The sequence below is a fragment of the Platalea leucorodia genome, assembly GCF_965183815.1.
Source record: "Platalea leucorodia genome assembly, chromosome: 3".
Lineage (NCBI taxonomy): Eukaryota > Metazoa > Chordata > Aves > Pelecaniformes > Threskiornithidae > Platalea > Platalea leucorodia.
Window position 1 is genome coordinate 127,370,360 of NC_138825.1, and position 11,864 is coordinate 127,382,223.

At 70.6% G+C, this 11,864-nt stretch overlaps 1 protein-coding gene across 1 annotated transcript; it reads right to left on the reverse strand.

The window, feature by feature from the left end:
* Positions 1–1,336: 1,336 nt before the first annotated feature.
* Positions 1,337–8,915, reverse strand: GAREM2 (GRB2 associated regulator of MAPK1 subtype 2; the record flags this gene model as incomplete). The annotated part of the gene is made up of 7 exons (XM_082305898.1): positions 1,337–2,210; positions 2,357–2,520; positions 3,205–4,320; positions 5,031–5,161; positions 6,055–6,093; positions 6,722–6,862; positions 8,804–8,915. 7 exons carry the CDS (start codon positions 8,913–8,915, stop codon positions 1,337–1,339), a joined length of 2,577 nt encoding a protein of 858 aa, XP_082162024.1.
* Positions 8,916–11,864: the final 2,949 nt, after the last annotated feature.

Below are 11,864 nucleotides of genomic sequence, written 5' to 3' on the forward strand. Positions count from 1 at the left end.
TGGGGTCCTCTCCGTGTTTGCCGGCTGAGAGACCCACAAAGGGGCTGCTGGCGGTTGCCGGAGGGTGGGGAAAGGCAGGGGAGGGCGGCAGTGCGGAACAAAGACCGGCTCTGTCACCTCGGCCATCAATCAGGGGCTGTGAGGAGCCTCTGGCTCTTTTGTCTGGCCCCGAGCGCTGCCGCCGGGGTTATCCTGGCAGATGGACCCGCCTGTAATTGCAAATCAAGCAGCCAAAGGCCAGAAGGGTCCCCCGTGGGGAGAGCTCAGTTTAAACTAAAAGGCTTTAAATCTCCGTGCACCTGTCGGTAATTTCAGGGCTGGCCTGGCCTCCAGCTCCTGGCTCGCTGCCTCCCCAGGCTCCAGCCTCCCTGCGCCCTGCTAGGGCTGGGAGCTGGGGTGATGCTGCTCTTTTCATGTCACATTCCTGCTCATTTCTCAGAGCCGCCGGTACACAATTAGGCTGAGACATCGTCTCATCCCGCCTCTGCAGCCTGCTGGGGAGGCGCCGGGCTGCCTGCGGAGCTGGTAACCGGCAGCAGTCCCCCGGAGCTGCCCTTTGCGTGGAGGGCTGTGCAGGGGCTGGGGTTTTGGGGTAGCCCTGCACCCCCTGCGTCGGGAGTTGGGGCCGGGGAGGTCTGGTCCCAGACCCTCCCATTGCTCTGGCTCCATCGAGCTCTGCGGTGGAGCTCGGGGGTCTGTGGGGCGCCTCGCCATGGGGCCCTGAGAGAGCGGGTGCTTCGGGTGGTGGGTGCAGTCCTGCAGGCAGGTCTCTGCCTCCCTTTCCCAGGGTGGCCCGCGTCCATCAGGCGGGGGAGCTCCCTTCCACGGCCCCGAACTCACCCTGGGGTGCAGGCAGCCCGGAGCAGGTCCGAGAGCCACGCTGGCCCTTGCGTGGAGGACCCTGGTCCCTTGCCACGCACCGGGGATGGGGCAGCTCTGTAGCACCCCGGCCAGCTGGGTGCGCGAGGGTGCGAGCCTCCTTCCCCACCAAGAGCCCCCTCCTCCCCAAGCAAGGAGCTTCTCTGGTGGCTCGTTTTTCTCCCGTACGTTTATTACGCTAATCCACAAGGATTAAGTTAAACCAGTCAACGCAAACTCCAGTATTTTCCAGCCCCTTTGGGCCAAAATTACCGTCCAGTGTTAAAACAGAAAGGAAGGGAGGGCTGGGCGATAGGGCCGAGCTGCCCGGGAGGAGGAAACCCCACGGGCGGTGGGGCAGAGGCACTGCCGCATCGGGGTGCCCCGGAGCGGGGCCGCGGGCGGGAGCAGGGAGAGCCAGAGCTGTGGTCCAGGTGGCTGGGGGACCCCCACGGTCCAGGGGGTCCCCGGCACGCGGCTAGATCTTGGGGCGCCAGCCCTTGATGAACTGCATGATCTTCTTCACCTGGAGCTTGGTGAGACGGAAGTCGTCGGCCAGGATCTCCTCGCTGAGCTGCACGAAGATGCTGCCGTCGATGCGCTCGCGGGCGAAGAAGCTGACCACGTCCTCGGAGAGGCCGATGAAGCGCAGGCACTTGGAGACCTCCTCCAGCGAGAGAGCCGAGAGGTCGGCGGGGGGCAGCCAGGGCGAGCCGTCCCCGCTGGGACGGGGGGCGGCCGGCGGGGCCCCCCCATCGCCCCGCGCCGCCGGCGGCACCTCGATGACGCCCTGCGCCAGGTAGACGCGGGTGACGCCGCCCTCGGCCCCGCGCAGGACGGCGGGCGAGAGCGGGGCCGCCCCACGGATGACGATGCTGTCCCCCTCGAAGCCCTTGGGTGGGCGAGGGGGGGGTCCCAGCTCCTCGGCAGGGGCGAAGGGCTCTGGTGAGGAGGAGGAGGAGGGGGCGGCCGGGGCTGAAGGCGGCTTGGGCCACTCCGGGCTCTCCGGCCACTCGGCCGGGCCGGCAAAGGGGTTGAGTGCCCCGAAGGGGGCAAAGCGTTTTTGGGGGTGCGGGGGCTTGAGGCGGGGGCAGCTGCGGTAGGGCTTCAGGGGGGGCTCGGCAGCCGGCAGCGGGGTCGAGCAGCCGCTGCCCGCCCCGGTGCCCGCCTCGGCGTACGCCCAGGGGTCCGACCAGGAGGTGGGAGCGGGCTGGGCGGCGGGGGGCAGCACGGCGGGGGGCAGCGGGCGCCCGGGGGCCTCCCCGGCTTTGCAGTCCCCCCAGGTGCAGGGGTAGCAGTACAGGGAGTAGGCATCGGGCGAGGGCGAGCCGCTGCCGCTCCGCGGGACCGACCTGCGGGAGGAAGGGGAGCATCACCATCACCCCAGGGCTGCGTCCCCCCATCCCCAGCCCCACACTTGCAGGGGCATCCCACCCTGGGGTGCCAACCCGCCACCCCGTCCCCATCACAGCCTCCCAGCCACACCGGAGCCACTCACCCGTCATGGAGCCCCGAGGAGTAGTAGGAGAGGCTGGGGCTGGGCGAGGGAACGGGTGCCAGCTTCGGGCAGCGCAGGGGTGCCGGGGGGCTGCAGGGTGCCGGGGGGCGGCTGCCCCGGGGCGGCACAGGGGGTGCGTTCAGCAGCCGGCACTCCTCCTTCACCTGGAAGGAGGGCGAGCACCGTCAGGGCCCCCGGTTGCGGCAGGGATCTGCCCCCGGGACCCCACGGCTGGAGGGGGGCGATGGGGGGTTTGAGAGCAGCCAGCCCCTATGGAGCCACGGGGCTCTAGGTACCAACGGGGTGGGGGAGCCACAGGGAACTGGGTGGGTACCCCACGGTGCGGGGAGCTCCAAAAATCTGGGTACCCCATGGTGAAGGGGAACCTGAGAGATTTGAGCGCGCCATGGTGCAGGGGAGCCCAAAGGACTCCGCAAGCCACGGTGCAGGGGAGCCCGGAGGGTTTGGGTACCCCCATGGCGCTGGGAAGCCCAAGGGATTCGGGTACCCCGTGATGCAGAGAGGCCTGGGGAACTGGGTACCCCGTGGTACAAGAGTGTCCTGAGGATTTGGGTACCCCCCTGGTGACAGGGAGCCGGGGGAACTGGGTACCCCGTGGTGCTGAGGAGCCCAGAGGATTTGGGTGACCGAACATCGCTGGGGAGGGACCCCGGAGCCAGGGGCTCCCAGCGCAGAGCCCCTGCCCACGGCGCAGGGCTGCTGGCAGGGCCACGCCGGGGCTCGCCGCCCGGCTATCCCAGTGCATCCCCCCGGGCCAGGGCGGCTGGCGGAAGGCGGGACCCCAGGGTGTTATTCCCCGTGCCCGGGGACAGGACCGCGGCTCTTACCGCCTCTGACTTGGGTGGCACAGGGGGTGGGGTGTCCCCTCGGGGCTCATCCCCGGGCACGCCGGGGTGGTGCGGGGAGCCCAGTGGGGTGACGGCCCTGAAGGAGACGAGGTCCTGGCGGCCGGCGCCGCTGCCGGGCTCGCAGCAGCCCTCGGGGCTGGGGTTGCTCCAGAGCTCCTCGTAGGGGATCTCCAGCGGCTCCTGAGTCCTGAACTCGGGCTCGGCCCAGTCGGGTGTCATGTACTCCCGGTCGGGGTCAGGGAAGTCGGGCAGCGGCGGGCGCGGGGTGCCCCCCCCGACGCCCCGCGGTCCCTGGCAGCGGGCGGTGGGCTCCCGGGGGAGCCCCGTGCTGCAGGCGCAGAGGGAGAGGCGTTGGAGGGGCTGGCTGAGCTCCTCGCGGGCGCAGGCAGGCAGGCAGAGCCGCAGGCGCCGGGGGCTGGCGCATTCCTCCGAAAAGTCAGGTTTGGCCTCCCGCACAGCCCGCGAGTACTCGTCGGGGTTGAAGCGGTCGTGGCAGTACGCAGCGCTGTCCCGCAGCAGCTTCTCCAGCTGGGGGTCCCCGGCGAGCAGCCCCTCGGGCAGCTGGAAGCGGGGCATGTCGGTCAGCAGGAGGAAGTGGAAGGGGACCAGCTCGTCCCGGCGGAGGATGCAGCACAACACCACCGTCTTGGAGATGATGCTGACCAGCTTGTAGCAGTGGCCCTCGCGGATGGCGTGCAGGTCGTAGGGGTTGCGCGCGGGGCGGCTGGGCACGGCCACGTTGACGGGCAGCCGCACCTTCTCGATGATGCTGCGGATGGTGTGCTCGCCCTCCTGCAGCCGCAGCTCCAGGGGGCTGCGGGTGCTGAAGCGGCCCTTGCACTGGAAGGGCAGGCTGAGGCTCTCGTTGGTGCGGTGGTTCATGCAGATCAGGCAGGGCATCTTGCCCTTCACCTGCCTGGCCCCCGCCGCCGGCACCGCCTTGCCCAACTTCCGCAGGATGGTGTTGAAGCGCGATTTCTCCTTCACCGTCTTGGCGCAGAGGATCTCCGCTTGCCCCATCAGCGTCAGCTCGTCCCCCGCGTGCAGCGTGAAGTTGTACACCTCGCTGTCCTCGCTGAACTCCCCCGACACCACCTGCCCCGGGACAGCCCCACCGTGGGACCCGCTGCCCTGGCACTGTCCCCTGACGTCCCACCACCATCCTGTAATGTGCCACCACCGACCCCTGATGCCCCACCGCCGCCACCCCGATGTCCCACTCTTCTCTCCTGATGTCCCACCACTGACCTCGGTGTCCCACCACCCCCCCCGATTCCTAGCATCATACCCTGATGTCCCACCACCATCCCCTGATGTCCCACTGTCCTCTTTCAACGTCCCACCACCATCCCTTGATGTCCCACCACCACACCCCCTATTCCCACCACCATCCCCTGACGTCCAACCACTACCTCCAATGTCCCACCACCTACCCCTGATGTCCCACCAACAACCCTTGCTGGCTCACTGTCCTCTCCTGATGTCCCACCACTGACCCCAACGTCCCACCACCACCCCTTGATTCCTACCACCATACCCAGATGTCCCATCACCATCCCCTGATGTCCCACCACCAACTCTTGATGTCCCACCACCATCTCCTGACATCCCGTCACCATCCCTGCTGTCCCACTGTCCTCCTATGTCCCACCACCATCCCCCAGTTCCCACCACCACACCCTGATGTCCCACCGTCTACCCCTGATGTCTCACCACCATCTTCTGATGTCCCACCACCATCCCCTGCTGCCTCACCACCACTCCCTGACATTCACCTGCTGTCCCACCACTGCCCCCATACCAACCTTCACGCTGAAGGTGATGGCCTCCATGACGAAGACGCGGTCCGGGAAGATGCTGGCCACCTCCTCCACGCTGTTGAAGTACTGCACGGGCTCGCGGATGTCCCGGTCCTGGTCCAGCAGCTTGAACTTCCCTGCGTGGGACAGCCAGACCCGCGGCGGTGAGAGGAGCCCCTCTCCAGGGCCCGGACCGGCTGTGACCCACCTCGGGGCCAGCACGGCCCTTCGTGGGCAGCAGCCACCCTCGAGGCTGCCCTGGGGTCCCCCTCACGTTTTTCGGGGGGTCACCTCTGTGGGCAGAGGGCGTCACCCAGTGTGAAGGGGACACCAGCGCGTCCCCGTGCCTGTACCCCACACACGCAGCATCAAGGGGGGCTTTTGAGCGGGACACAGCACAAAGCCGCGAGCAGAGCGGGTGTCTCGGCTGTGGGAACACCCCAAAGCGGCCACCGAAACGCCCCGGGGCTGGAGGAGCCCGCCTGGGGCAGGGCCAGCGGAGAGGCCAAAATCACAGGGAGCAGCATGGTCCCCCGAAACCCGGCCCCAGCCCCGCCGGGGCCCCGCGACCCCCCCTCGGCCCCACGCCTCAGGCAGCAGAGCCGCCGGGGAGGGGATCGGGGGGCTCGGCAGCCCAGCCGGCAGTGGAGGCGAAGGCCGGAGTGGGGAGCGCAGGGGCCTGCGGCTGGCAGCAAAGCTGTCGCCATTGGCATCGGCTCGGCGGGGATGGACCTGAGGGGAATATTAATCCGTGCCGAGCCAGTGCTGGGGCCATGGCTGCCCCTCGCCGGGCAGGGACCCGGCCGCAGCCATGGCACCGGGGATGCGGGAGTTGGTCAAGGCTGGAGCCGCGGTGCCTGAGCCGGGGGCAGCCCCGTGCACCGGGGCAGCCGGCTCGGGCACGGCCAAGCCCCCAAAGCTGGTTAACGCACGGGCCGGCCCTCCCCGCCTCGGCTCCCCCCTTGGGACGGGCGATTAACCCCTCCCCCGCTCCATTTCCCATTATTTATTTATTAGCAGGACTCATTACCGACATGGCGAGCACTCAGAGTGGTCATTAAGGCTCTTGCTACGGCGGCCGCCAGCAATTCAGCACCTTCGTCTGCATCGCTGGCCCCAGCCCTGGTCCCATCCCATCCTCATCCCTGTCCCCATCCCTATCCCCATCCCATCCCATTCCATCCCATTCCATTCCTGTCCCCATCCCGCTCCCAGTCCTGTCCTCACCCCATCCCCACCCCCTCAACCCATCCTATCCCATCCCCATCCCATCCATCCCATCCCTGTTCCTGTCCCCATCCCATCCCTGTTCCTGTCCCCATCCCATCCCTGTCCCTGTCCCCATCCCATCCTCACCCCATCCCCATCCCCCTCCCAGCCCCATCCTCTTCCCCATCACCATCCCATCCCTGTCCCTGTCCCCAGCCTCATCCCATCCTCACCCTCCCATCCCATCCTACCCCATCCCTGTCCGCATCCCTTCCCATCCCCACCCCACCCCTGCCAGCCCCCCACAGCCCCCGGCTTTGGGCAGGGCAGGAGAGGCAGAGAGCAGCCCCCAAACCAGAGCATCTCCTCCCCAGACTGGGCCATACTGGAGCACCCCCAGTTCAGCCACCGGCGGTGTGGGGGGGTCCCAGCCCTGATCCCCCAGGGGACACCGACACCCTCGCCCCTCGCGCCCCGGCCGCCCCCACCTGGGTACTGGAGCGGGATGTCGATTTTGGGGCCGATGACGTAGTGTCCCTCCTCCAGGCTGTGCGCCGTCACCGTCGTCCACTGCCGGCAGGAGTGGACCAGCAGCACGTCCTGGGCGCTCACCCCCTCCACGCGCTCGCCTGCCGGGGGACGGGGCTGTCACCATCCCCACGACACCCCCCACCCTCCCCGGGGCACCCAGGGGCGGCCAGCCGGGGGACGGACGGACGGACGGACAGCCAGCCGGAGGGATGAGCAGGTGCCCGCTGCCAAGAGCCGCCAGTTGCCCAGGAAACAATTTCTTTGTCCCCCCTGAAAAGCTGCAGCCGCCACAAACAAGAAGTTTATTGAGATGGGGCCGGCGGAGGGGCCCCCACCGCCGCTGCACCCCGCAGGCCCGGCGCCCACCCCAGCGCGGCCCCGAGCGCCCACCCTGCCCCGGAGGGGCCGGATCCTGCCCCGGAGGGGAGCACCGTGGGCTGGAGCGGGGGACGCGCTGCGCTGGGGGGACGGACCCCGCTCCGGAGGGGACACGGCCCGTGCGGCCACGGCGGGGTGACGCTGTGCTGGGGCCTGGGCACCCCGCAGGGCACCCCGCTCCCCCCGGCCAGGCCGCGTCCTGGGGAGGGTGGCGAGGGGACACGGGGGCTCCCAGCCCCTGCCAGCCCGGTGCCACCACCTCCAGCGTGTCACCCGGAAAGGGTGACGAGGGCAACGGCGGGCAGCCCCACGCACCCCGCTCCCACCCCGCTCCCACCCCGGGCCCCCACAGGAGAAGGGGCCGAACAGCAGCAGCCCCGGACCTGGGACGGCAGCTTGGTCATGTCTCGCCTGGCCCTCCAGCCTTCCTCCCTCCTCCTCCTCACCTCTCCAGCCTTCCTCCCTCCTCCTCCTCCTCGCTCCAGCCTCCCTCCCTTCTCCTGGTCTCTCGAGTCTTCCTCCTTCCTCCTCCTCACCTCTCCAGCCTTCCTCTCTCCCTTCTCCTCCTCACCCATCCAGCCGTCCTCCCTCCTCCTCCTCACCCCTCCGGTCATCCCCTCTCCCTCCTCCTCATCCCTCCAGCCTTCCTCCCTCCTCTTCCCCATCCCTCTAGCCTTCCTCCCTCCTCCTCCTCACCCCTCCGGTCAACCCCTCTCCCTCCTCCTCATCCCTCCAGCCTTCCTCCCTCCTCTTCCCCATCCCTCTAGCCTTCCTCCCTCCTCCTCCTCACCCCTCCGGTCATCCCCTCTCCCTCCTCCTCGTCCCTCCAGCCTTCCTCCCTCCTCTTCCCCATCCCTCTAGCCTTCCTCCCTCCTCCTCCTCCTCACCTCTCCAGCCTTCCTATCTCCCTCCTTGTCCCTCCACCCTCCATCCCTCCCTCCAGCCTTTCTCCCTCCCTCCTCCTCCTCATTCTCAAGCCTTCCTCCTTCCTCCCCATCCCTCTGCCCTCCACCCCTCCCTCCTCCCTCCAGCCTTCCTCTCTCCCTCCTCCTCATCACTCCAGCCTTCCTCCCTCCTCCTTTTCAACCCTCCAACCTTCCTCTCTCCCTTCTCCTCCTCACCCCTCCAGTCTTCCCCTCTTCCTCCTCTTCGTCCCTCCAGCCTTCCTCCCTCCTCCTCCTCACCTCTCCTGCCTCCCTCCCTCCTTCTGGTCCTCCAGCCTTCCTCCCTCCCTCCCTCCTCCTCCTCATCACTCCAGCCTTCCTCCTCCTCCTTCCTCCAGCCTTCCTCCCTCCTCCTCCTCCTCCCTCCAGCCTTCCTCCCTCCTCCTCATCACTCCATCCTTCCTCCCTCCCTCCTCCTGGTCCCTTCAGCCTCCCTCCCTCCTCCTCCTCATCACTCCAACCTTCCTCCCTCCAGCCTTCCTCCCCCCAGCCTTCCTCCCTCCCTCCCTCCTCCTCACCTCTCCAGCCTCCCTCCCTCCTCCTCCTCCCCCAGCCTTCCTCCTCACCACCTCTCCATCCTTCCTCCCTCCTCCTCCTCGTCCCTCCAGCCTCCCTCCCTCCTCCTCCTCGTCCCTCCAGCCTTCCTCCCCGCTCTGTCCTCCACCCCTCCCTCCCTCCCTCCCTCCCACCCCCGCCGCCCCCGGCCCCGCCGCTCACCCTGCCCCAGGCAGACGAGGGTGGGCAGCCGGCACTGGCTGACGATCGCGTCGAGGGGCAGCGCCGCGGGGCTCCAGCGGAGCCGGGCCAGCCCCGCCGCCAGCTTCTCCATCGCATCGCGGCTCAGGCCGGCCCCGGGCCGCGGCGGGGGGCGGCCGCGCCGGGCTCCATCGCCGCCGCCGGGCCGGGGCAGCGGCGGGGCCGGGGCCGGGGGAAGCGGGGGGGGGCGGGAGGGGGGGACGGGGCCGGCGGGGATGGGGCAGCCGGGAGCCGCCCCCCGCCCGCCCCCGGCCCCTCCTGCCCGCCCGCCCCGGCAGGCGGGACCCCCCCGGCGGGGGCGGGGGGAGGCGGCGGCGGGCGGGGACCCCCCCGGCGGGACCGACCCCCCCCGCCGCTCGGCGGGGCACCGGGGGCTCAGCCCCGACTGACCGGGTCCCTCCGGGGACACCGGGGGGCTCAGCCCCCACCGCCCGGGTGCCTCCGGGGGCACCGGGGGCTCAGCCCCCACCGCCCGGGTGCCTCCGGGGTACCGGGGGCTCAGCCCCCACCGCCCGGGTGCCTCCGGGGGCACCGGGGGCTCAGCCCCGACTGACCGGGTGCCTCCGGGGGCACCGGGGGCTCAGCCCCCACCGCCCGGGTGCCTCCGGGGTACCGGGGGCTCAGCCCCCACCGCCCGGGTCCCTCCGGGGTACCGGGGGCTCAGCCCCGACTGACCGGGTGCCTCCGGGGTACCGGGGGCTCAGCCCCGACTGACCGGGTGCCTCCGGGGGCACCGGGGGGCTCAGCCCCGACTGACCGGGTCCCTCCGGGGGCACCGGGGGGCTCAGCCCCCACCGCCCGGGTGCCTCCGGGGGCACCGGGGGCTCAGCCCCCACCGCCCGGGTGCCTCCGGGGTACCGGGGGCTCAGCCCCCACCGCCCGGGTGCCTCCGGGGACACCGGGGGGCTCAGCCCCCACCGCCCGGGTCCCTCCGGGGGCACCGGGGGCTCAGCCCCCACCGCCCGGGTGCCTCCGGGGGCACCGGGGGCTCAGCCCCCACCGCCCGGGTGCCTCCGGGGGCACCGGGGGCTCAGCCCCCACCGCCCGGGTCCCTCCGGGGGCACCGGGGGCTCAGCCCCCACCGCCCGGGTCCCTCCGGGGTACCGGGGGCTCAGCCCCGACTGACCGGGTGCCTCCGGGGGCACCGGGGGCTCAGCCCCCACCGCCCGGGTGCCTCCGGGGTACCGGGGGCTCAGCCCCCACCGCCCGGGTCCCTCCGGGGTACCGGGGGGCTCAGCATCCTTTGGCCGCCGCGGGGAGGGGGCGCGGGGTGACCCCGGAGCCTGGCCCCCCCGTCCCGCTGCCGGACCCGGCCCGCGGGGGGAGCGCGGAGCCGCTGGGACCCCGCCGGGGTTTCCCAAGGGGCCCCCAGGGCTGGAAGGGCCGAGACGTGGGGGGAATCGGGGGGGACAGTCCGGGGACCCCCCCAGACCGGGCGGCACCGGCACACGGAGCAGGGACCCCCCCGGCGCTGGAGACCCCGACCCCTCCTGCAGGGGCCTGGCCCGGTGCCGTGCGGGGTCCGGGTGTGGGTTAGCGGGGGGACCCAAAGGTGCCATCGGAGCGGCAGCGGGGTCCTGCGGGGCAAAGCCCAAACGTGTGGGGACACACAAAAAACTCGCCAGGAGAAGCAGGGAGGGAGACGGAGCAGGGAGGGAGATGGAGATGGAGAAGGAAGGGGAAAGGAGCAGGGATGGGGCTGGAGCAGGGATGGGAAAGGAGAAGGGACAGGGATGGAGCAGGGATGGGGATGGGGCTGGAGCAGGGACGGGGCTGGAGCAGGGACGGGAAAGGAGCAGGGATGGAGACAGCAGGGACAGGAAAGGAGAAGGGATGGGGATGAAGCAGGATGGGGATGGAGCAGGGACAGGAAAGGAGAAGGGACGGGGATGGACCTTGGACAGGGATGGAGCAGGGATGGGGATGGAGCAGGGACAGGAAAGGAGAAGGGACAGGAAAGGAGAAGGGACAGGGATGGAGCAGGGACAGGGATGGGGATGGAGCAGGGATGGGGATGGAGCAGGGACAGGGGTGGAGCAGGGATGGGGATGGGGATGGAGCAGGGATGGGGATGGGGATGGAGCGGGGATGGGGATGGAGCAGGGACAGGGGTGGAGCAGGGATGGGGATGGAGCAGGGATGCTGCGGTGGCAGGCGGACAAGGAAAGACTCCGGACTCACGGGAATGACACGGACAAGTGGGACCCCGAGAGCCGCCGGACGGTGTTCATGGGGAGGGTCCCTGCCGGGTCCCTGAGCCCCTGGGAACCCCTGGCACAAGCAGCACCGCAATGGCGATGGCTGCGCCGAGCCGCCACGCCGTGACCCCCGGGCCCTGCCGCCGCGCACGAGGCCCCGGCTCCTCGCCGCAGCGGCAGCCGAGCCGAGGCGACGCGGCCAGGGATGAACTCTTCCCTCCCTGCCGCCAAAGGCTGACGAGTCCCCGGGGACGGGGAGGATTCGGGATCGCTGAGCTGCTCCCCACGGCCTCGTCCGCCTGCGAGGGGACCCAGGGGCTGCAGCCGTGACACGCTCGCAGCCTCGGCGGCGGCTTTATTACCAACAGCAGCACAAAAACACCCTCTCCCGGTTACCGACACCATGGCAGCGGGGGGGAAGGAGGAGAAGCACGTCCCCGCTCCGCCATCGCGTGCCACGGTGGACGGGGACAGGGCCCTCGCTGAGCTTCGCACCCAGCAGCGCCCGAAGGCTGCGGGAGACCCGGGGGCACCCCTGGGCGTGGGAGAGGGGACCGGCGGCCGCGAAGGGATCCGCTGGGTGGGGAAGGACGTCGCTGGCACGGCGGCGGGGGCTCGCGGAGAGCTGGAAAACGCGCCCGTAGTTGGCACCCACGATGGGGCCTGCGGGCGTGCAGCGGGAAGGGCCGGAGCGGCCGCTGTCCTCAAAGGTCCTCTGCAAGGGGCCGGGGGCTCCTGGGGTGCAGTCGCCCACCCGAGAGCCGGGTGCTCCCCCACCCACGGAGGCCCCGCGTTAGGACCCGCAGCCTGCGCGTCGCAGCACC